This window comes from Pseudorasbora parva, chromosome 12 (assembly GCF_024679245.1).
Source record: "Pseudorasbora parva isolate DD20220531a chromosome 12, ASM2467924v1, whole genome shotgun sequence".
NCBI classification, from domain to species: Eukaryota; Metazoa; Chordata; class Actinopteri; order Cypriniformes; family Gobionidae; genus Pseudorasbora; species Pseudorasbora parva.
In genome coordinates, this window is record NC_090183.1 from 4,154,620 (window position 1) to 4,180,628 (window position 26,009).

General features: G+C 39.7%; 2 protein-coding genes across 4 annotated transcripts in view; one reads left to right on the forward strand and one right to left on the reverse strand.

Annotated features, from left to right (window-relative positions):
• Positions 1-20,658, forward strand: part of rbfox2 (RNA binding fox-1 homolog 2) — a 46,650-nt gene extending 25,992 nt beyond the window's left edge. Inside the window, exons 5-12 of one of the 3 annotated variants that reach the window (XR_010908566.1) lie at positions 822-914; positions 8,145-8,232; positions 8,328-8,384; positions 12,634-12,787; positions 13,273-13,315; positions 13,666-13,708; positions 16,248-16,339; positions 18,210-18,256. Coding sequence is in view for 2 of the 3 variants with exons in the window: in XM_067458799.1 (XP_067314900.1) it covers positions 822-914; positions 8,145-8,232; positions 8,328-8,384; positions 12,634-12,787; positions 13,273-13,315; positions 16,248-16,339; positions 18,210-18,297; positions 18,494-18,538 (660 nt within the window). In the remaining variant the exon portion in view is untranslated. Of the gene's footprint in view, positions 1-821; positions 915-8,144; positions 8,233-8,327; positions 8,385-12,633; positions 12,788-13,272; positions 13,316-13,665; positions 13,709-16,247; positions 16,340-18,209; positions 18,304-18,493 lie in introns of those variants that run through there. The other 2 variants (XM_067458799.1, XM_067458800.1) reach the window with 2 other exon arrangements.
• Positions 20,659-21,524: 866 nt separating this feature from the next.
• On the reverse strand, positions 21,525-24,602 carry LOC137093413 (retinal cone rhodopsin-sensitive cGMP 3',5'-cyclic phosphodiesterase subunit gamma). Its single transcript, XM_067458229.1, has 3 exons — positions 24,300-24,602; positions 22,030-22,183; positions 21,525-21,925 (listed from the first exon to the last, which is right to left on the reverse strand). The coding sequence occupies exons 2-3, from the start codon at positions 22,169-22,171 to the stop codon at positions 21,849-21,851; spliced, it is 219 nt and encodes a 72-aa protein (XP_067314330.1). The 5' UTR covers positions 22,172-22,183; positions 24,300-24,602; the 3' UTR covers positions 21,525-21,848.
• Positions 24,603-26,009: the final 1,407 nt, after the last annotated feature.

A 26,009-nucleotide genomic window follows, 5' to 3' on the forward strand; every position in this document is an offset into this window, starting at 1 on the left:
ATTTCTAAAAATCCTTTCTTTGTATTGGTCTTAAGTAATATTTAATTTTTTTGAGATACTGAATTTGGGATTTTCCTTAGTTGTCAGTTATAATCATCAAAATGATAAGAAATAAACGTGAACTATATCAGTCTGCGTGCAATGACTGAATATAATATACAAGTTTCACTTTTTGAATGGAATTAGTGAAATAAACTTTTTGATGATATTCTAATTATATGATCACCTATACTTCTGTTGAAGAAGGTCAAAAGATGTAACGTGTAACGTAAGATTTTGTGTCTTAAGACATCAATTTGTCACCATGAGCCACATGGTTTAATATGGATTTGTATGTATGTTTTTGTTTTTGTTTTGTCTCACAATGGCTCTCATAGAAATAGAAACCATTGACATGCATTGTATGAACAATGGTTAGAGTTCTACTGAAGAAACAAACACGCCTACATCTTGGATGCCCTGCAGATAAGCGGATAAACATCAAATTTTCATTTTTGGGTGAACTATCCCTTTTTTAAAAATTGCGTTTTATCATATTGCGATATTATCGTAAATGCAATTAATCATTCAGCCCTACATATGATGGTTTTGTGTGAGAAACAGACAAAACATTTAATGATTATTCACTGAATACTGTTTGGGATCTTGTCACTTGGCCACTGTCTGTTTTGAAAAACAGCCACATGAACTTTTCCGCTAAACATCTCGTCTTGTGCACTTACCGAACGTCATGCGGGTTTGGAGCATTTTTGGAAGAATTGTTCCTTTTAAGCGGAGTGTGTTTCAGACTCTTTTGTATGTTCCTCTCTGTCATGGTCCAGGGTTTTGGTTTTGTGACGTTTGAGACCAGTGCAGATGCAGAGAAAGCGCGAGAGCGTCTCCACGGGACCATCGTGGAGGGACGAAAGATCGAGGTGAGTCTGTCTTTCTCTTTCTGATGTTCCCATTTCACACCTTAACTGACCTAATGTGTCCTGGAACTGCTCAAGATGCTCAGCTGTGTGTGTGTGGCATTATGGGAAGTGTGTGTGTGTTTGAGCTTAGCTATGCATGGTTGCATCTCTACTGCAGTCCACTATAGATTCTGAGTTTCTCTGCTGTTTTTGGATTGGTTGTTGTCTGGCTGATTGTTGGTTATTAACAGCATGTGTATTTTTTTTGTTCATTTTTTATTTTATTTTTTTTATTCATTATGTTTTGTACTGAGCATGCCCACAGTTAGCCAATCACATGCGTGCGTTTGATGCTGTCTCTGTTTCTCCTGGTTTGAATGGCTTTTTTGTTCATAAAACATTTGCTTGGATTCTTATGACACACGAGGACTGTCCGATGATTCTGAATGCTTTTCACAAATTTGGTGTTGTACCTTTTTTATGGCATTCGTGTGCATACTGTGAGAAAACGGCTCACTTTTCAGATGCTTGTGTACTTGTTTTTTTTAGTGCATTTGTAGATTGTTCTGTGAATCTGGGAGATGAGAAGAAGCTTGTTGCTTGCTGTGTGTGTGTGAGCGGTCGAGTGCTGCATGGAGCCACGTGTGTTTCCCCTCGTGAGGCCCAGCGTGTTGCAGTGCTGGTTTCTGGGTGTTTTAATAGTTCTTGAACTCCTCCAGGGGTTTCCACCCTCCTGCATGACCTCTGAGACGGCTGCCTGTGTGTGTCTCTCATAGACCGGGGGAAATCATTCGGTTTTTCTTTCTTTTATTCTTTCTTTTATTTGTCAATTCAGGCCAAGTCATTTTTATTTCTAAATTAATTGGGAAGTTTGTTTTAGGACTAATGGTAATGTTAGTGTGTAGATCAGGGGTGTCAAACTCCAATTTGCACGAAATGTTGCGTCATGTGGGTCGAATGTTTTCTTTTTTTCAGTGACCGTCGTCCAGTGCTGTATAACTGACCGCTCATCTGGGAAACCCGTTAGTAAAGCTGCGTTCATTCTGTCTCTCTGCCGTCTCTACAAGTATGATCATAAAGTAATACAATATTTCACATCCATCTTATTTTACATGGTAAGTAGCTGTTTATTAAGGGGATAGTGTACAGTCAGCTGGCTGTTTTTGTAAAGGCTACTTCAGGGTTTATTTTGTGACTGACCGGCTGACTGTACATTATCACTTACTTAATAACCAGTACTGTGGTGAAACGAGAGATTATTAATTCCATTCCAATCCCTTTTTAATGTAAACAGACAACACTTGTACTCGGAGAAATGCTTAATTGATGCATTTAAAAAGTATTTGAATGTATTTTATCATTTTTGTCTTGGAATATAGATTTCTTGTTATTTGTTAGATAGCCCATGTATTAAAAAAATCTAAATAAAATGCATAAATACTGATTTAATTCCCCAGAGGCCTTACATGTGAAATTAGTAATTAGGAAATAGAAATCAAACTACCGAATTGACCAGTCAGCTTAAAATGAATGACAATCCTGCTTCCCAGACAAGCCCAGAGCAGCGGTGAAATCATATCAATGTATTGCATGTAAGAATCATTCAGTAGAGGATTTTGTGAGATTCTTTGCTCGTAACATTTTTCATTTGTCGTCCACAGATTCGGTTTCAAATGTGCACATGAACCAAAAGCTGCATGCAATTAAAAAGGTTCTACTTGCACAACACACGTAAGCGTTCATATGTTCTGCTTAGTTAGCAAAAGGAGGAATATTCTACCCATATAACCAATGCTCTGTTTTTAAGCGTAGCATATTTGATAGTGTTTGGCACCCCTGGTGTAGATGCATGATGCCTGCACAGTTGCTCTGTAGCTCCCCCTGGTGTCCGTGGCTGTTTGTGCATGGGAGCGCAGCGGCAAGAGCTTCATTTGGGTTTGCATGAGTCTGATAGTTTCAGACCATCAGATTCATTGGAAAGCAGGGAACGGGTTCAATCTAGGCAGCAGCACTATATAACGGAATCAGTTTCATTTGGAATCATTTTTTTGCTTTTTGAATGCCATTGTTTTCCTTTTGAGTATTTTGAAATTCAATGATATTTTGCTGTATGTAATGACACCCTAATGTTTGTTTGTGTTTTCTGGAGAGCAGATCTGTGGAGAGAGCGATGCACAATCATCAACCTCTTCACTCATCTCTCTCGCTCTCGCTCTCTCTCTCTCTCTCTCTCTCTCTCTCTCTCTCTCTCTCTCTCTCTCTCTCTCTCTCTCTCTCCCTCTCTCTGGCCAGTCTGTCTGTCCAGCTCTGCACTCACTGTGTTTCCTGTCTGTTGCATCACTTCCTGTCCCTGTGTCTATTTTTAATGCCTCTGATGTCACTGTCTAGGCCCCTCCCCTGGGTGATGTCATTAGTCCGGCATGTTAGTCTCACTAACTGCTCTCTTAGACGTACGTCCATGTCAACTTGCTTCTATTTTGGCCCGTAAAGCTCCAGCTTTGACTCAGTCGCAGACTCGCTCTGTGCTGCATTTTCACACCCATGAATTCTACGAGTGTGTGTGTGTGTGCTTGTTGAGTTCCTCTAATCATTCGTCCCTTTCTCCTCCTCCTCTATGACACAGACGAATGCGGCTGCAGGCTCTTTAGCACTCCTACAGACAGATTTGATCACCTGAAGATTTGTCTTGTTGTTGTTTTTTAAGTCCGTGTGAATGTCTGCCTCAGAATTTCCCCACGTCCAGTGAAGAGTTTGAGTTCTTCACTGGACTTTGCTTTTTTTGTTTTCCTTTCCTCTTTTCTGGTTGTTCACTCATTCTTTGCATTTTGTTTGTTTGTTTGTTTCTTTTTTGGTTTGCTCTTCTTTTCTTTTCTTTTTTTGGTTCATTTTTCTCCTTTTTCCTTTCTGTTCCCTTGACGATTTCTGTGTTGTTGTTATTGTTGTCAGTCTCCACGGTAACTGCTCGCGTGTCGTCACGCCGTTTCCTGGCTCATGGTAAGTTTGTGTATGTACGGCTTCATCCCTGATCAATCCCACCAACTCAAACCCCCCTGAGATCTAAACTCCAGCCCTCCCCAGCTTTACAAACTGTGGTCTTTCGCTCTTTTGCACTGATTAGCTTGTTATTTTCGGAGGGATCAGAGATGCGTTAAAGCCCTTGCGGAGACGACGGCAGCCCTCGTCCTCGTTACGAAGTTTGGCCGAACGCATCCTGCTAGTGGCGTCTGTTCGCGGCTAGCGTAATCGCATCTCCTCCCTGAGGTCTGTCCTGATATACTGTTCATCAGAGGCATGGGGGAAAAGAGCTTTTATGAAATCATGTCTATTATAGTCGCTAAGGACCACAGAGTACTGACAGAAATGATATTCCCTCCCCAGTGCTCGCCATTGCTCCTCTTTTCTCCATCGCTCTCATGATCATTAACACTTTTCCCACGCACTGACATGGCTGATGAGACACTAAACCCCTCCATTTCTCTCCTCCACATCATCCATCCATCCAATTATCTATCCTGAGGTTCTAATGAGCTCTCGTTAGGGGTGGGCGTTATGACCGGAGTCTCGCACTGAACCGTATACATTCATAATATTGGTTTCTTTGTTCCTGGAATTTTAATTTGGATCTTGATGGGTGCAAACAACCATATCAGATCATTTAACAGACGAATGATGTAGAATCGGTGTCACGTGACTATAACCAGACCTAAGGCCGGTTGCACCAGCTGTGAGTAAGTCAAGGCACTACTAAATGTTTGCGGTGCACCATAAAACTCGTGCCGGGTTCAGACTTCACTATCAGCCCGATTTTTGGCACGGTCCACATTCGTAAACAACAATGGGCGTGGGGTGGGGGTGTGCGATTATTAAAAGTATCTCTTTCTGGACAATGATAATTAGACAATGTTTTGCTGAGTGTGTTTGTGTTGTTACCTTTGCATGTTTAGGACTGCCATGGACAGCTGACTCTTAAAGTCTTTGTAATGATCAGTTCACAGCAGTGACAGAAATGATGTTTTCCAAAAAGTTTAAATTGATTTTACATTTTTATGGCCATTTTAAACTTTTATAAAGCCATTTTTTCCTAGCCTAATTAAATGTATGCATCATCTTTTGTCAAATTCTTACATTTAATCAAATTAAATTAAATAAGAAGACACTATAGGGCTTTTGCCAGTCAAATTAAATCCGTATTAACAAAATTCATCTTTGCAATACAGAGGAGAAACACAAAAGCTGAGATGAGACATTTAAATGTACTGGCTGCAAATGCAGGTCAGAGGGATGTGAATGTATTTAACCTGCAGTTACAAATGCAGAAATAATGTTTTATGTTTTAAACACTGATTTGATTTGAAAAGATATTTAAAATGTGAAATTAAAACCGCCAGGGGTTAATGAGTGAATCACTGAGGTTCAACCAAGGGAGATGATTGTATTGATGTTAGGGTGGAGCTTTGGCAACAATTTACCTGCCTTTATGATGTTTCCTCGAGTGACCACCACAGCGATAAATTCTGCTGAACAGTAGCGGAGGTGGTGACTACTGCAATAACATTAGGCTGGTACAACTAGTGATGGGGAGTCGACTCCAAAAGAGTCGATTCCTCGACTCTGAATAGTCCCACAGTCGGGGTCGACTCCAGTACAGGAATCGGCTCTCGGTGTCGACTCTGTTGTTGTGTCCGAAATCGCTCATTTACTGAATCTCTCATCTAAAGTGCATGGCAGTTTTGTGCACTATAAGCAAGCAAGGAGTGAATGAAATGAAGCAAGCCGCGAGGTAATACTACACTGACGTCGTGTACACCGCGTCAGAGAGCTGCCGCAGAAACTTTGTCACACACATTTATTTAAGTGCTTACTTTAGAAATAAAGAATAAATAGAAAACAATCACAGCGATTTAAGTTTAGGTTGTAATTATAGGCTTCCTCCATGCATGCTAGCTTTAGTTTAATTGATTGTATATATTATTGCAATAAATATAGATTTGGTTTCCCATGGTTAACATCATTAAACTAACCATAAATCATAAAAATTCTGACATCAAGAAGAAACATAATTTTTTTTATGTATAGGCTAGTATCTTTAACTCACCTTTTAAGACAATGATCATGTGCGTTTAGCGCCATCACTCGCCAATCACATCTTTTTTCGTGACTTTTCCTATGTAAAATTATTGGCAATAGATACAGAAACATGATAGCCACTAAAGTCATCGCTAAATTGGACTAATTTGGACGGCCACGCTAAAAGTGTGCGGTTTTAATGAGAGGATTTTAGGACCTTGTGTCAGGGGGAAATAATTTAAATATGTAACAACAGCAATTTTTTTTGATGTGAAGTAAATGGAGTTGAGGAGTCTTCCTGCTATTGGATCATTGAAGGTAATGGTATATTTTGTCACTGTTCTGCAACCAAATTAAGTACAGGATTAGTTAAAAGCTAGCAAGTAGATACTAAGCCTCAAGTGTGGACTTTACATTACGATTAAAGTACGAACTTGCATTCAGCGGGTGCAACCCAAACTCTGAACACTTTCAGGATCAACTGGAACACCACCTGAGATCCAAACATCATCGTCTGTTCTGGCAGAAGCTCAGGATCAAATCCTGCATCAGTGTTCAAAATCTATTGGAAGATCCTTCCAGAAGATTAAAGCTGTTGAATTAAGTCAGACATGGACATTGAACGAACCGGTCTACTTGTCCAGTTCATCACGAAAGGATTCAGGTCTGGGTGCAGGTGCAGGTCAGTTAAGTCAGAATGCTTTAGAAAAGCACACACTCCTCTAGAACGTCATTTGAGTGGGTGCATTAAGATTCATCCTCTTAGAAATTACTGGAGCAAACCTGTTAATTAGGAGGAGGTCGTACGGTGCAAACCATAAGTACCGCATGATAACGTGCCACTCTCGTACAGTTTTCTGTCGGATTTCTTCGGGATTATCTCTACCGATTGACACGCATCATATGGTCATAGCGCCCGGCCCTAACATGCATCTTTCATTTCATTTGTGATTTGTTTGAATCACTCCATCATGCTTCCACCAGTTCAGGCCCAGATATCTGCTGATTATTGCAAAGCCTATGAGCCAAAAACGCCCCTAAATGCACACACATCGAAATTGTTCCTCAGACGATATTTCTGCCCTTATATTCATGTGAGGATGAGCGACTCAAGCTTGATTTGGTCTTTGGTTTTGGACTGTGTGAGTGTGTGTGTGTGTGTGTGTGTGTGTGTGTGACGGTGTTTGCATATTGGTCTTCAGCGTGTGAAAGAACCGTGTTGATGCCTGCCGGTGTTTTCCGTCTTCATGATTTCATTTATTGTGACATGTAGCATATGCATCTCTCTCTCTTTCTCTCTCACCCATAAACTCAGTCACTCCTCACAAGGTCTGACAACAACCAATCACAGGCTTCCTTTCATTTGACGCACTTTGGTGTACTTGTTCATGACAAACTGGATGGCTTTTTGAGTTTGACGTTTCTGATTGGGTGGATTGTTGTTCTCTCTCTCTCTGTCTGTCTGTCTCCCTCTTTTCTTCTCCCGTTTTTGTGGTTTCATTGAATGTCGACTGGCTCTTTTTTCTTTTCTTTCCTGCATCCCTCTGTTTCTGAACATCCCCCCCTTCTCTCTCGGTATGATGTGTTTTTTTCACGAGGGGGCGGGATTTAGGCTGCAGAGTATTTGGATTGGTCCATAGGCTGCATCTGATGCTTGCTGATTGGCTGATATGCTCATTTCTGGTTAATGAACTGTAATTGGCTGAATGTGATTTTGCTAAGAGCTGTGCACAGTGTATTGATTTCGTCATGTGTGATCTCTTTGTTTCTCTCTATTTATCTCTCTCCTCCATTTTAGCAATGGAATGCCCTGTTTTTCATTTTGCTTTTACGCATTGATTTCTGGGTTTTTGTGTTGAATGTTTGAAAATCAGTGGGAGTTTTATGATGCATGAAGCAATATAAGGGAATATCAATGAGTCCACAATTTCTGCTGTAGCTGTAAATATACAGTAGTTCAAAGAATTGATTATCGAATGTCTTTTCTTTTGAGATTTGGGTGATCTGTGAACTTCACTATGTAAATATCGTAATTCTCAGTGATCTTCACATATTTAGTCCTCTAACTGTTTGCAGAATGATGTTTACTACAGGCTTTTGGATAAAAACAGCTCTAGTTTGAATACACCAGTGCTTTTTCTTTTTTGTCTCTGATCAGATTTTCATTCTGTCTCTGTTGAACAGGTCAATAACGCTACAGCTCGAGTGATGACCAATAAGAAGTTGGTTAGCCCGTATGCTAACGGCGAAGGCCTCAGCACGCTTCCCTATGGTAAAACCACCTCCCAAATTTTTTGAGTTCTTCTTCAGTTGTTAGCAATGGAGTCATGCAGGTAATCTGAGGCTTTTCTCTCTGTTTGGGTTCAGCTGGGTGGAAATTGAGTCCCATGATGGGCGCGATGTACGGGCCGGAGCTCTATGCAGGTGAGATGTTTGGCGCCGTACACATGAATTTTTCACTTTCCTGTTGAAGTGTGCTGGTGAACGATCTTAAACCACAGCCGTTTCTCAATATGTGTCCTTATGTTCTTGTACTATGTCATCATCAACCACCAAAGTACAGTTCCAATACTCAAAAACAGTACAAGTACAGAAGACTCATGAAGGTTCCCGGATGTGTCCTTGATGCATCGGATGTATGCTTTAGAGTATCAAACCATTTAAAATTAGTTATTGCAGGCAGAAGAAATACGGAAGAGTAAGATTTTACTCGAGATTCCAGCTCCAAGATCGCGAAAATACGTGACGGCTTGAAGTCTAGACATGGGTCATGGGTCCAAAACAACAACCTTTTTGTGCATTTTTGACAGGGCAAGTACAAATCTGAACTGGTCTGACTAGGCCGATTAAAAAAAATTAAACCCTGATATATTGAAGGGCAGCTAAATGTGACATTTATTATAATGGGTTTATGTGAAGATTGTTTTAAGCTCACTTAAAGCAGTACTTGGTAACTTTAGCTCTCGGGGTCCCCCTACAGTTGGGAAAAAATAATGTCCTCAACTACTGTCGTAAGATCTGTCATCCTACAACAGGGGCTGCCATCGCGCGTGCATTTGTTGACATGACAACCCTGATAGCCCTGAACTAGTGATGCGTGGGTCGTCTCATAACCCGCGGACCCCGTATGTCTATCTAATGGTCGTGGGTGCGGGGTGGGTTGTAAAAATATATACAATGGTGCGGGGCGGGCCAAATAACTTCATAAAAGCGGCCCGCGATTGGTTCAGCACTATCAGTTACCCTGAACACTGAGGAGTTCACATGCAGGAGTTCTTCTGGCGGCGCGTGTGAAATGTCTTCATCCCAGGTAACGTTACAGTCAGTGGCATATGTTTCAGCATGTCATATGAATATAATTTCATGGGTTTTATTTTTTTCAAACGCCAAATAATCGCAACGCTCACGTTTACAAGTCAGCGTCATTATAGTAGTCTATTGGTTAGCGTTTTACAGAATCTATATGATACTTTAATTCAATGTTTGAGTGGTAGCTCACCGTAACAAGCATGACAGCATCGGTCGGGCACGCCTCCTTCAGCTCACGCCGACGAGCAAACGCTGGTCACATGTTGATCCTCGTCCTGCTTTTAATCCCACCACTTTTTCGTTACCTCTTATTGCTTTCCTCCAACAAAACCTTTTCTTTCTTATTTGTCTCTGCTGCTTCGGACATGACTATATTATCCGACGAACAAAGTTGAGCTCGCACGTCCGAATGTAAGGAAGTGTGGGTGTTGGTGGAAGTGACGTATATGCCGTAAAGCAGTCGAATTTTGTAGTTCTTTTTGTTCTCGGGTTACTACCCGAAACCCGAAGTTTAAAAGTACGATTATAAACGATACAGACCCCATCAGGCTATGGCAGACGTGTCATTCAACCTATTGTAAGTCGATGTATCATCACAAGAGTCTTGAAAATATATTATGAAGGTTGAAAAGTTACCTAGTGCTGCTTTAAATTAAATGTTACATGTTGAAAATGTATAGCTTTCAAATTATACTTTAATGGTAAATGCCTATTATTAATAGCTAAAGTTGAGGAAAAAAACTGATTTCATAGATATAAGCAGCAGTATTGGTATCAGTGATTTACTTTCATAAAAAATATGCTGTTAAAAGAATATTTAAAATATAGGCTACTGTCTTTGTTGTTTCTATATTAAATTTACAATATAAATATATATTCTTAACTTTTAATTTTAGGCACGAATAATTACAAAAAAAATTGTTTTAATCGTTTGACAGCGCTAGTTATGACATTTTGTTTGTGATGTTAATTGTGCATTGGGTGGTGCTGTCCCATTTTTTAAAATGTGTTGGGCCGGTTAGTTAAAGGACAACGGCGGTGAAAAATGAGCCTAGGGGTAAATAACACAGGGCTACCGAGTAGATAGTTCTCTGGGATGCGTTTTCATGAAAATCGAATGTTTAAGTTTAAAAATCGAAAGTTTAATCAAAGTCCTCATGAAATCAAAATCGATCTTACTTACTTTGTTAGCACATATTACAGGTCTTAGGATGAACAATCAATCCGTGCAAGTTAATACACAGAAAAAAATTGTTTGCCGTAGTAATCTTTAATCAAAATCTGAAAAGGTACTTCCGGTCTGGAAACGGCGTTCCTTCTCAGCTGATGTCAGTTTGACGGCTTGCGTTTTAAAATGCGTAACCACTCCCCTCCAGCCGTTCGTCTGCTATGAGTGAGAGATGGAGAGGAGGAGTGCTGAGATAAAAACCCTGCCCTCTATTTAATATTCCGTTTCACTTGGAAATACGTCTCAGCACTGAAGAAAACTCACTCGCTACTTCGGTTCACTGGAACTTTAAAGCTGTGCATGGGGCATAGAATAAGTTAAATTAAATCGCTAGTTAATACCACTAACAAGGCTCAAAATAGCCTCACACTAACACAGCAGCATAATGAGGGTCCCTACATGCAAACCGAAGCATTGAGAACTTTGTAAGTGTACAAACAGTTTAATAAGAAAATACTTTTTAAAGACAGTACATTACGCGTTAACAGACAGACGCCATCTTGGAAAACAGTCTCGACAAGTCGAGCCACGAACCCTGTGCTAGGTGATGAACTGTGACTTGGAATCTCATATGGGACATTTTTCCCTTGTAGTTAGTCAACCATATATTTTAATAAACAGATATAATTAATGCATTTCCATGTAATTAGATTTCCCACACTTAATTCCTACCGATCAGCTCACTTAGCACAGTGTTCGTGGCTTGACTCGTCGAGACTGTTTTCCAAGATGGCGTCTGTCTGTATACGTGTAATGTACTGTCTTTAAAAAGTATTTTCTTATTAAACTGTTTGTACTCTTACAAAGTTCTCAATGCTTTGGTTTGCATGTAGGGACCCTCATTATGCTGCTGTGTTAGTGTGAGGCTATTTTGAGCCTTGTTAGTGGTATTAACTAGCGATTTAATTTTAATTGTTCTATGCCCCATGCACAGCTTTATAAGCTATTCTGTTTTTAGAGCTAAAATTCTTTACATTCAATTTCCATGAAAACAAATCCTAGAGAACTATCTACTCTGTAACCATGTGTTAATTACCCCTAGGGTCATTTCTCAGCAGAGTTGTCCTTTAAGCAACAAGATCACTGCACATCTCATTTTCCGCCAAGATGTGTTTGTCCTCATGTCCTTCCGAATTCGGCGGTTCTGTCTTGCGTTCTTAACATTGAGAGACGACAGACGTGGAGTGTAAATCACCTGAAGCCACTATTACCCCTTTTTCACCAAGGCAGACCTGCTGCTAGTTCAGAGCCAGAGCCAGAGCCTAGTTTCAAATCGGTTCTTTGCGTTTCCACACCCAAAAGTGTCCCCAACTGAGCAAGCCAAGCCAAAGGCGACAGTGGCAAGGAACTAAAACTCCATCTGGGCATGATGGAGAAAAATAAACCTTGGGAGAAACCAGACTCAGTCGGGGTGCCAGTTCTCCTCTGGCCTATTAACACAATGCATGATTATTATTCTGCCAATCTTACAGGTCAGAAATCATATTAGATCGGAATATTTAAAATTTCTGGGTATCACGCAAGAGACTGGTTTGATGAACACAAACTTAAGATCCGCCATTTTTTTAAATAGCAGCTAATGGAGCTAATAGCTGCTGCTCATTTGTAATCACCATCTATACAAATTACTGCGAACTGCATAAGTGCGTTGGATTCGCTGTGTTTTGATGCCGATGATTTGCGACGTCGTAAAGCCATGTGAATCAATAGTAGTAGTCATTGTTGCTGGAAGGCTTTTTCGAGATGCATCGGTGCTGTGAAGCCCGAACGCTGTATGACATCAAAGTAACCGAGAGCATATGGCTCCTTATGCTTTTGTATCGTTCACGCAGTATTTTGATATCATACATGGATCGGTCCGCACAGCGTCGATACATCTAGAACATGCCTGTTGTGTGTGTGTTTCTCCGCTCCCCTGCTAGCGTTACTGAGAAAGATGAGACGTATACAGTGACGTAAGACCTGGCTCTGTTGTGGCTCTCAGCATGTGGAAAAGCAACCGGTTCTTAGAAGGCTCGTCAGTCGAACTAGCTACGAACTGGCTCTAGCACTGGCTCTGAACTAGCACCCGGTTCATTCTGGTGGAAAAGGGGTATATGAGTGTGATTGATGAATGATCATGTTCCTTCTCTGTAGTTCCAGGCTTTCCGTATCCTACTGCCGCCTCCGCAGCTGCTGCATCCGCTGCGGCGACCTTCAGAGGAGCTCATCATCTGCGGGGCCGCGGCCGACCGGTCTATGGAGCCGTGCGTGCCGCTGTTCCTCAGCCCACCATACAGGCCTATCCCGGGTAACACGCCTGTGCTCGCACACATTCATACATACACACTGGTGCTAACAGACGCAGCAGATTTGATTGTTCTCTAGTTTTTTGCATGCTGCATGCTGCTTCTGCTCACATAATGAGACGAGCCGAAATGAATATGCAATCAGTCACTCAAATGACACCAAAAATGCCATTTTATCCCACCCAACATATGACTTGTTTAATGGGTGTAAATCTGTTATGATGTAATGCATCTCGTAAAAAATGGGATCAAAGTGGCATTTTTTTTCTGTTTTATGACCAAGTGCACTGCATGTGTGTGAATTAATGTTTTCACTTTCTCTTTTCCGTGGTCTACATCTGTCCTGCCATCTTCTTCTTTTTATTTTGTTTTTACTTCAATCGCCACATGGTGGCGCCCTGTCCATCTTCTTTTTTTTTTTTTTGCTCTTCCATCTTTTTCTTCCTTCCTTTTCTTTTTGCTGTCATTTTGTTTTTCTATCTCTCAGTGTGGTGTACCAGGATGGGTTTTATGGAGCTACAGAACTGTATGTAAGTATGACACTTCCTGTCTCTTGGTTTTCACTTCCTCTCTCTTTCCTTCTCTCTTTCCGAGTGCTTTACCGTGTGAAAACTGTAGCCACGCAGAGCCGTTTCCTTCTGAATAAGTCTTTTTAAATCACAACACGGACATGAAATGCATGTTCCTCTCATTAGCTTGTTAAAATTGAATCAGTTGAATGAAACCAGACGAATCACTTGATTTGTTTGTCATCTCTGTTGTGCAGATTCGGACGGCTCTGTGTGTGCCAGAGTGTGTGTGTGTCTCAGTGTTTGGACGTGTGTGTGTGTGTGTGTGTGCGTGTCCAGGTTGACGATAGCTTTTTCTGTTTTCTCTGTAGAATAGTGTTTCAGGACACTCTGGTTAGTAGCAGAATGCCTCAGGTAGGCTCACAGACGGATAGTGTGCATCTCTCCTTCTGATTAATACATTTGTTTGATATTGATCGTGTGAGATTGCTGTCTCTGTTTCCCTACTAACTCACAGTAATCTGACAGGAGTGAGGGCTGGAAGGGGGAGGAAGAAATTCTGCTTGAATTCTGCACATTTCCTCTCTAAACGATTCAGAGCGCATGAAAAATTTGGCGACAGCATCAAACGTCACAGCAGCAACTCTAGGGAAAATACGAAATAAAACAGCGGTAGTAGGGCTGGGCGGTACAGCCACAAACCGATATCACAATACCAGTTATTTTAGGTTTATATCGCAATTTATTTAAAAAAAAATCCGTGCAGGGAATTTAATGATTGTGTGTCATCAGATTATCCTTTTTTGTTTGGACAAACCACCAGGTCAGATTATTCCGTTAAAAACAAAACTCAAAACATATATTATTATTAACCTTTAAAATAAAACAGATTTTGATTGAATGCGACAATCCGACAATACACACACACACCTCTGTGAAACCCCAGTCAGGTTGGGCTGTAAAAACACTTTTCTAAGGGTGTGTTCACACTTTGCATGTTTGGTTTGATTAAAACGAACCCTTGTGCGATTGCTCTGTTAGTGCGGTTCAGTTTAATAAGTGTGAACGCTGCCATCTGAACCACACAGGTGGACAGAGAAAAAGATCGGTCTCGCTCCGCTTCCTGACCAACTCTGGTGCGGTTCGAATTAAATATCACAGAAAAATTAACCAAAAATGGGACGTCACATGCGACCCTAAAAAGGACAGAATGCACACGTACATCACAGTTGTGAACTGTTCAACTGATCTTTATTTGTGTGTGTGACGGAAAGACTCATGCTGTTTTGACTCCTTTACACATTTTATAAACTCTTCAAGTTCTCAGCCGGTCAAAATACCATCATATATAGTATAGGTTACGCACATAACTCACAAAATATACACAATAAAAGCCGACCAACCAGGCTGTGAACATATCCCTATGCCTTTATGTTCAGTGTTAAAATGCCAATGGACCAAACAAACCAAGCGAACCGAGCTACAAGTGTGAACCCACCCTAATAAACACCCCTAAATGAGTCTTTCCTCTATTTAACCCGATTCCATTTTTTGCATTCCTTCAAAAACAGTATCTGCGGAAGAAACCGTACACCGTGGCGCCCGGCCCTCAGCGGTAGATTATTTACACTTCTGACTCTGAGAATGTAAATAATTGTCTGGCGCTGTTTTTTCAACCGAATGACTTTCTGCAGGTCTTTTGTTGTGCATCAGACATTTGAGACGATAGTTTTAAGGACTCTGGATGTTTTGGGTTTTGTCGGACTGGATCTGATTCTGTCCCCTTCCCAGAGTCCCTGTCTCTCTCTATGGCATGTTAACTCAATCTGTGTTGGCATGCAATCACATTTAATTCCCTCGTAGAGCTCTCTCTCTCTCGCTCGCTCTCTCTCTCTCGCTCTCTCTCTCTCTCTCTCTCTCTCTCTCTCTCTCTCTCTCTCTCTCTCTCTCTCTCTCTCTCTCTCTCTCGCTCTCTCTCTCGCTCTCCCCCCCCCCCCCCCCTTGACTTTTCGGCAATAATTCACTCTTTTTTTGTTCTACCTTTTCATTTTCTAGTCATCTACTTCTCTTCCCTTCACTTCATCCCCCCCTCTGACTGTCTGTCTCCCCTCCTCTCTCTCTTTCTTTCTGACTCTCTCTCTCTCTCCCCTCCCCCCTCTCTCACCCCCTCTCTCACTCTCTCTCCCCCTCTTTCTCTCGCTCACTCTCTCTCCCTCTCCCTTTCTCCCTTCCCCCTCTCTCTCCTCTCACTCCCTCTCTCTCTCCCCCCCCCTCTCTCTCTCCCTCTCTCTCTCTCTCCCTTCCCCCCTCTCTCTCCATCTCTCTCTCCCCCTCTCTCTCTCCCCCTCTCTCTCTCTCTCTGTCTCTCTCTCTCTGTCTTGCCTCCCTCTGCGGCTGCGCTCTTGCAGGAGTGCGAGGGATCGTGGGAGAGTTTCCTGATTGGCCGTAGGGTAGAAGGCTGAGGAGAGAATGGCGGAAATGGCTTGTTATTTTATTGAGTTTGGGGTGCATGCAGTCTGTGTGGTCGTGTGGATGTTCTCCTAATCTCACTATCTGTCTGTCTGTCTGAATATGGCACCAGTAATCGATTTGATCACCCCTGGTTGCGTTTGGGGGTGAAGATGACACTGACGCTAATGCACTCACGATCCCCATTTCTGCTTGTGTCTCCCTCTTTGACAAACAATTAATTCTTAATCATTAGAGAAATGACTATTTTACCATGATTGTGCATTGTTTGCCACTGAGGAAGATTCACAGTGCGTAACAGAATTATGTATGGTTCTCTGAATGCGGGTTGTTTGACAGATTGTGGCAGATTGCTTGTTAATGGATTTTAGGTTTGCTTTTCTTAAACGTTTTCATGTCCTTTTTTCCCTTCTAACTCAACCACTTCACCTGCCTCATTTTACTGGTGTTAATTTTGAACAATTGTGTTTTTCTCTCTTTGTAGAGCGGCTATACTGCGTATCGCTACACCCAGCCGGCGGCCGTAGCGAGTCCAACGGCAGCGGCGGCAGCAGCGGCCGCCGCCTACAGTGACAGGTTAGCCATTCAGGCCAGAATTGGTGGATATTACATCATATTATAAGCAAAGCTGTGCTATATCTTGAACATTGGGGGGTTGTAATGGTCGGTTCATTTAACCCTTGTGATGTGTTGAAAATCCTTTACCTAATTTGTACGTAGCAAACCTTTTAAATCTCTCATTATGCTGTATTATCACCATGTTGTCTTTTTGGAACTCACTGATCGTAGGCCTCATTGATTTGGGCTATACACATCAGTTTTTGAGTGCAAAAAGTTCAGGCAAGCTTATTCATATAAAAAAAACTGAGGTGCATGAGGTCAGATAAATGAGGCCTACGACCAATCAGTTCTAAAAAGAAACCTAAAACCTCTGCTAATTGGAAAAAAACAAGTTGATTTTAAAAGATTGAATCCAATGTTTGATCATTACTTGGCATAAATAGATATTTAAAAAAATAGGGTTGGAAAACCAAAAATACTTCAGGGCCTGGTTTCACAGACAGGGCTTTGACTGAGCCAGGATTAAGCCTTAGTTCAGTTAGGGCATTTTAGTAACTTATTATAAACATGCCTTTAGAAAATACTGGTGTGCATCTTGAGCTAAAACAATGGCACTGACATACAGTGCAAGTTGCTTTCAGTTAACATTTTAGATGTGGACTAGCTTAAGCCTTGTCTGTGAAACCAGGGGACGGAATCAGATACTTGTTATAAAATTAAAATATCGATTCCCCTCATGTGTGTTCCTTTATATGACTTTAAACCATTACCCACACGCCGTTTTCTTCTGCTGCACACGCATCCAAAGCCTGCGCACAGAAAGCTGCACTTGAACTGACAAATACACACAAAACTATGTAAACGGCTGACAAAGAAAACTCATGTGCAACAGTATATTAGCAGCTCTTAAAGAGACAGCAGACTAATATTCCTGCTGCCGACTCGCTGTTTTAGACGGAGTAACTTTTGTAACTATATTTGTAATGTATATAATGTATAAAAGTATTTTTACATTTGATTACAGTTTCTGTACCTGAATACCTGAAAATCTGTTCATTTGTATGTACTTGTGCGATTTTTCTAATTTGTTTTTGTTCTTTTTTCTTCATTTCTGAGTGTTTACTTGTCTTTTAATAATGCTTGAAATTCATATTAGTTAGGCTTTTTTTTTTTTAACCATTCCTTGCAAAAGTTCCTTGTGTAAGTGTTCTTTAGCCTGTTGAGTTTTGTTCATGGTATTCAGCCACAAATAATGTTTTGCAATAAAACTTAACATAAATGTGAATATCTAAGTTTTTTGTTTTACCTTAATGGAATCAAAATTAGAAATTGATAAGCAGAATCGTAATCGATACATTTAAAACAATTCAAAACCCTAGTTGTAAGCTTTTTTGTTATTGTTGTTGGCTGGTAATTTTTGACCCAGAACACCACAAGGGTAGCAAGGTCGACAAATAACAATGGGACTTTTTTTTCTTTTTCTTTTTTGTGAAGGGGGTAGGGGTTTGTTACACACTGTGTGAGCAAAGTTACGTTTAAGTCTAATGCGATAACATTAAAATCCTCTCCAGGTCCAAATCACCAGAACACAGGGTTAAAGGAATTATATCATTAAATTATTTAAATGGATCTTAGTAATACATTGAAAATACCAAAATTGAATCTTGTCAATTTGAGTTATGAGTCATGCAAATTATTCAAACAATATTTTCCATAAAACAATGGCAGAATCTGACCACAAAAAAAAAATCACTATAATTACAGATGGTCATTTTAAACTGGTGTAAACTTTTTGTCATCCTTTTCATCAACCACACGTGTACCTCAATGTCTATGGTGGTTATTGCCCTGATTATGAGCTGAAATGTCATCTCTCTTTGTCCAGCTACGGTCGCGTGTACGCGGCAGATCCGTACGCGGCTGCATTAGCGGCTTCTCCGGCGGCGGCGGCAGCATATGGAGTCGGAGCGATGGTAAGCCACGCCTCTACATGTCTGATGTCATGACAAATCGGGTCCTCCCTTTAAAATCCTGTCTCCCCAAAAGTAAAGAGAGTACCAATTTGAATTTGCCGGTCCTAGAGGATGGGAGGGGGGGACCCAATTTGTCAGTACACGTCACGCTCTGTTTCTCGCTCGCAGGTTTCTAACCGAAGTATCTCTTTCACAGGCCACTCTCTACAGAGGAGGATACAGCCGGTTTTCGCCATATTAAACACCTTTAATACACTTCCAGATTTCCGGTCTCTCACCAACAGCTGCTGACCTCGGAGGGAAAAACCTAATCACACTTTTGGACAAAAAAAAAAAAAAGCAAAACGCGTCTGTTACGAACTTTGAGTAAGGAATGCAACTCTAAATCAGTACATCAAAGAAGGTGGAATTTTTTTTTTTTTTTAAAGGAAACCTGACAACATTGAACACTAAATTGTAACAGATCTCTGACTGAAACTGCTTGACTGAGAAGCGCAAATCATTTCTTCCTTCGGCTCGTCTCTCTGCACATATGCATGCAGTAACGGCTCTAGACTGCCTCTAGTGGCCATTGAACTACATGTGCACAGAGTGTCAGGACTGCAGTGAACAAGTTTATGTCACCCTTCACTGTTTCACACTACAATAATGATCAATATTCTTTAAGAAATATAGACATTCATCCGGACCGCTCTTGTCTCCGTTTTAAGGATCACCTTGAAATATGTGGATCCCATCAGCTACGTAAGGGAGGACGATGCTATTATCCAAAATACAGCAACATGATGAGAGACTACCATCATGGTCTTGCTTTCTTTGGAAAGATCATGGATGTAAGGCAACTCCAACAGCTGTTACAAATCACTGAAGTGTGACGCACACGAACGGGACGATGTGTCATAATAATCCGTCTTGCTGAAAGCTTTGTGTTCTTTAAACAGTACCTCCGTTCAGACCATTTTCAAAAGGCGTACCTTTAAAATTAAATAGTCATTATATGCAAGTAAACTAGAATAGACGCAAAATTTTACCAAACATTATTATTATTATTATTATTAATTATTATCGTCATTAGTTCCTCATGGTTGTGTGTTGGTTTGATGAAGGGCAGGACATCATCTGAATCCACATTAATACACAAAAAGACGCCGAACACCGGCATAATGACTATAGCAAGTATTTAAATTGTGCTACGGAATAAACTTTTTTTTTTCCCCTTCAGATTTTGGGATTGAAAAGCCCTTCTTGTGGAATATCAACAAGCTCTTTTATTAGCGTAGTTTTGTAAAATATGCAACTTTCAGCCCAACTTTCTGAGAAGTGGATTCAAAAATGTTTGTCGGTTTTTAAAGGAGAACTACATAGTATTTTTTTGTCTTGCAGAGTGTGTCCTCTTTCCCTTTAGTATATTGGTATTTTTGCTTTCTTTGAATTTTGGTTCCAAAGAAGAGTCAAGCACATTTTTGATTTGTGTGTGAACTTATTTGTAATTTCTATTGTTTGGTTTCTTTTTTTTTTTATCAATAGATTTTTGATATTGTTTGAAGTGGCTTGTTAATTCTTTCAAAATGGCTGGATATGGAATTGCAGCATCCTCTTATTGCAATCCAAGACCACGGCGGTTTCTTTATCTGTGAAAACATGCATTTCATTTATTTTTTTTGCAGGACATGCGTTTCAGTAGATTCTAAGTGCATGTAATTGTAATCGGGTCTAGGACTGAAAACGTTTTGCCATTTTAAAGTTTCCTAATTAATTTCACTTCAGCTTTTTTGTGTGGATGAGGGGTTGTGTCATTGACACTAAGAAAACAGACCTAATGTAAAACTGACCACAGTCTGAACACTAAACCAGACAGCTTTGTTTTGTTTTGTTTGTTTAAATGGTACTTGCAGTCTATGCATACACTTTACACAGTATTATTAGAGATTAAAATATCTCAGTACCTAAATTCTGATCTTCTGGCTTTTAAAGATGCTATTGGAAAAGATGCGGCAGATTTGCTTGTTTCTCTTTCTCTCTCTCTTGTACGTTTCTCCTGTAGCAGCAGCACCGCTGGTGCCGATAGCTCGGAGCTCTTTGACACGAGGAGACGGAATTCTTGCATGGCGTTTGTCTTCTGATGATGGAGTGAGAAGTTTAAAATCCCCTCCATTTGTGCAGTAAAGGATTAAAGATGGCGTCTCTTTTATTCTCCATTCTCGCACCTTATGAATATGATACCTGTTCCACATACTCTCCTTTGGTTTACAGTGTAACCGTGTTTTTGAGTTGAACTATTTCTCTCTCTACATATTCTGATTCCATTTGTGATGTAATTTGTATCTGAATGTCCATATAAACTGTTTTTTTTAAACAATCTCTCGATTGGTGTTTGATTTCAGTTGATTGTGTATTACGATTGTAGATTACATAAGGAGAGGTTGTCAAATATAGTAGGTGATATTGTGAAAGGTTACTTCTAAGTTATGGTACATTACTCACCTTGATATAAAAGCACTTGGTGAATGTAAGTTAAGTGGCTGCAGAGAATGTGAGATTTTAAATAACAGACTAATAATGCTCATGGTTCATTCTTAGCTTTCCACATTATACCAGGCGAGCTAATGGTTTCTAATCTTCAATATCTATCATTTTACATCCTCTAGCCGTCCCCACTTTGAGAGAGTGAGAGACGTGTTTTCGTCAGTCTCCTTGTAGAAAGATGGAAGAAAAAAACTGAATATTTGTAGAGAAACTTCATTTCTTCTTTGACTTACCATCAGGTAATAAACCCAATGTTATAACGCTCATCTAATTTTTCATTGAAATATGTAAAAGTGCCTCACCTCAGAAAAACTGAGCGCACTGCTGGCAGCCTGTCTGTCCGGAGTTTGTGATTTAACGTTACAAACTTTCACAGAACTGAAAGAATACGTTTAAAGGGTTGCGGTAATAGTGATTTACCAATAATTGACATTTGGTGAGCAAAAATGAAACTGCATTTTATGACCGTGGAGTATAGCTATAATTTTAGTCCTGAAGGCTACAGCAAAAGGTCGTACAAAAAGTATGCTGGTAAATTAGTTTTATATAAATCCCTTTTAAAAGGTATTTATATCTGAATTAATAGCTCAGATTGTATATTGTACACTGAGACTTTCATAGATAGGTTCATATTTCAATGACCTTATTCCATTTCAAAATACTTTAAATTTTTTTTCTGTAAGAGAAAAGACCAATAACACAAATTTGGGGAAATAAATCTTTTATTGTGTTCTACTGCCAAATCGAAGGTTTTAATTAACCATGATGATTTGATTTGTACTGCATGATATTGCGGCTCTGAGATCAATTCCTCCTGCTAAGAGCTCCAGTGATGCGTTGAGAGAATAGAGTCCCGAGTCATTTGTCCCCAAATATTTTTTATAATGTCGCATCCTCTCTGTGTGTTGGGCTGAAAGCATCTTCCGCTGGTTCAGTCTCAGTGTGAGTGGACAATTCTCTAACATTAGATGATCCTCTGACCAAAGGTCTCCAGCACAGAGCAGGATGAAGGTTGGCTGGATGTGCTACACAATTCCATATTTTGCCAGATCACTGAGCTCCATGTCGCCAAAAGCTTCCCATGGGCAAACCACAGTGATGTCTGTAAAAACCAGAGAAGGAACGCGGTCAGATTCATCGCTGTATGTCATTAAAACACTGAAACAATGTTTACGTCATGAAAACAAATTAAATATCTCTCTTTACCCGTGCCGAGACCCTCCATTCCAGGGATTTCATCTCCGAAGCCTTTCTGGCCAGGTTTAGGAGCCTTGCTCTTGAAGGTGCGAGTGGTCCTCTGCTTGAACTTTGGTGGCCCTCTCTTCTCAACGGGTGCTGGATCGTCCATTTCTGTCACTTACTGAAATATAAACAGCATATCTTTCCTTAAAAACGGGACTATATTGTCCGCTTTATAGTGTCCTCAACAGGTTAGCTGTTAGTCTTCTCATTTTGGGATTTTGTTAATCCTAATCTGCTGGTTACACAATGAGTAGGTTTATTTACCAACATCTGTTTTGCCTTGTGATATATACAGACAGTGTGAATGAAAAGCTCTTACATAATCGTGCTAATCTCGAAGAGGAGATGCCCAGCGCTCTAATTCAAGGCATTAGCATCACATTTAGCCTGTAGCCGACTTCTGGGATTCTGGGAGAAATGTGTCTGAGCTTCTGTTTTTAGTCTATTTTTGCCTAAACTTGCTGTAGAATGTGTACGGTACATTTCAGCTTCACCTGGAAACATAATGTTAGTTTGTAGCTTTTTTCCACCGTGGAATACAAAGAAAAAAGGTACCGTAATGGCAGGTTTTTATCTCTCAATTCTGACTTTTTTGGCATCCATGGTAACCACTGCACAAGACCTGTAGTTTAACCCTCTGGTGCTGTTCAATTTGTTTGTTTTTTTCCTTAATTGTAATGCTACTTTTTTGTACTTGGTAAATGTTTTGGCACTTGCTGTGTGAACACACACACACAAATCATGGGCATGTTAAAAAATAGTCCTGAAAAAAATACCCTATCATACAGCTGTGTTTTTTGCTAGTTTTAGCCAGATGCAGTTATCATTTTCACACCCAGTGCCACATTGTTTAAAATAGCAAATGCACTCGAGTCCATATGTTCGCCCATGGGTGCCTGGTCTGAAAACCAGGTGTGTTCAGGCGCATTGTTAGCGTGTAGCCATTTTGAGGCAACTGCACCACTGACCAACAAAAACCATGGTCTAAAGTCAAAAGCGCAGTATTTTTGTGTTATTTACAGGGTGCGTTAGTGGGTATACATCGCATGTATACACACTGATTATTACACACACAGGGATGCGCAGCAGCACACAAACATTTTTAAATATTAAAAAATAAAAGGATTTCTCTCCGGAGAAGCGTTCAGTTTTTCCACTCACATATTAATTCCACCATTTAAATAGCAAATCTGCCACGATGCAAGCGCAAATAGCTTTTAAAGGGATGGGGAATGAGACTCCGATCTGTTTATTGCATGTTATGCCGAGAACACACCCATGCTCATTATGATGGACAAACCTTTTGGACCATGCACCGACCATTTTTTCCGTTGCTAAACTAGCAAAATTTGATTCAGACACGCCCTAAGTGTACCTCCGCCATGAGCTCAGATTGCTAAAATAGGGCCCATATTGTTCACCGTCAAAAATGAGCGCATTGGAAATTAATGGGAGACCAATTTCATAGTGGAAACTTTTGGTACTGTGCCCAAACAAAATATTACTGAAAACTAATTTTTTGAGATGATAACCTCAAATTTGGATCACAACTTTTTTAGATTTAGCTTTGATTTTCTCACAGTTTTATATTAAAACATGTTTTGGAAAATATATAAATTCTATATAAAAACATTTGTTTGTGCTTTTTTCATAGCAATAAATGTCAAATTTGTAAAATGAATGTTTAAAAGTAAAATTAATGTTTTTCCATGTTCAATGTTTTTTCAGCAATAATCTGTCACGTGTTGTCTTTAAAAAGAGACCAAACTTCAATCTGTGTTCCAAAGCATTCAAGATTTAAAAGATTTTTTTTTTTAAAAGATTTAATTGGAGTTAGAGATTCAAGATTTATGGGAATTTCTAGAAATTTAATTTTAAGGTTCATGCTCAAAAAGTGAATAATTGGATTATAACTACTTCATAAATACAATTTAGTATTGCAAAATCAGCTAAAAATAAAAAAAATATCGAACTAAAATTACAATCATTTAATTTAAATTTAAATTAAAAAATCTGTAATTTTTGACTGACACTAAATCTGTCTGTTCTTTATCAGCCCATAAAAGTCTGTTTTGTGGTTTTCTCCTCATGTTCCTCAGCTCAGAATTCCTGCTCTCAGTAAATCATGCGTTGTGTATTTACAGTCAGAGTAAAACTGAATTAAATAGCATAATATTGACCTGACTGTTTCTCATTGTGCTGTAAATGTGTCTCAGGTGAGGAGAATCTCTTACCGTGTGCTGGAGTTTCTGGCTCTTCTGGTGGTTTTCTTCGCTTCTCTTCTGCGATGTCTCGCTTCAGCTCGTGTCCAGTGTCTCTGCCGGCCGCTTTTATAGCGCTCGACTAATCTTCTGATCCTCAAATGCCTCCCACAGAAACAGATAGAGGGATCAGGAGATTGACCCATGGGGTATTTTAAGCCCTTCAGGCTCTTCCAGCTGAGGACACACGTGTGGTAACAGTCATAGTTTATCACCAACATCTGCAGTTTGTCTGACAGACATGAACGCCATATGATGAAATATGATGAATGTGTGTTCAAACACCTTTACGGGCTGTTTTTTCGTGGTCTTTTAGGTTAATGAGTTGATTAATATCTAAGACTTTCTCTATCCTCAGTTTTTATTTTCACATTATCAACACATCCCAATTTAAACCCCATTTAAAGAACGTTAACCTTCTCAATAATTTTATTTTTCATATTAAATACTACACCAAATTAATTAACTGTAATCTAAATGGAAAAATAAACCACTATGATGCTGTGCCTGTTCAACTATATTTTTAAATAATTAAATAGCATCAAATGCTTTTTTGTTTTCAACAAACTCAAACTTTTGTTTTTGTGTTGAAATCTGATCTCAGGTCAGGCTCTTTAAGTCTCTTCTGTAATCTGATCCTAAACATACAGTTATAGCTGAACTTTACTAATTAAAGAATAAGCAGCTCTAATCCACAATCCCGATTGGCTGTCCTTATTTAATCTGCTCATTAACATATACTGTAATGTTCTGGTGTGTGTTTGTTTATTCGGTGCTGTGTTCAAACACATCTATATCTGATGTGCTTGTGCTCTTCGGATGGGATTTATATACAGCTAATAAGACTTATTCTTGGAAATCTTTCCACTTTTGAAGTCTGAATCATGAGTTTGTGCATTCGAGGGATTTGTTACTGGAAAAAATTTGGATCAAAAATGCGAAATGTTTTTTCATCTCGTCGTCAACTTCAGTTTTGAATCATGTAAATGATTCAGCCAATATTTTTTTTAATATAAAATGGCAGATCTGTCAACAACAACAACAAAATGTATCACTGGATATTGCTATTGGTAGTTTAATCGTTTAAGGAGGTCCCATTATGCTTTTCCACTTTTTAACAATTTAAGTTTAACTTTACGTGTAATGTGGCTGTTTCATCTTAAAATAGATCTGGAAGTTTACAAATCTCAAAGTCCACTCCAAAGTTAATTGAACAGAATCATTTTTCAAGAACTACAACAAACAATTAGTTTTTTTGACTACAATGCATTTTCCCCCATATTGTGAAGTCAAAATGTCACTCGTTTAAATAATCCCGCCCATGGAATACACAAAAAAGGTGTGAGGCCTGGTTGGATTAAAGAAGACAGTTTTGTCGCTATGTCAAAGAGACGCTGTTTCCAAAACTCATGTTTGACCTTCCTAAGGCTTAGAGTGGTTTACATTTATTTTAAAAATTAATTCTAAACATAATAACCCTAAAATGTATCTGTGCACTGCATTATTTTCTGAAAAACAGCTTCCAAAACATAAGAGTAGGCCTACAATGCAGCAATATACACAAAATCTGTAATGGAGCGGTTCCTACTTTGTCGGGACAATCTGTTGTTTAAGGGTTACAACTTATGTCTTATTATTTGTAGTTGCATTTTCTAATAGGTTATTTTGTTTAGTTGTGTTTTT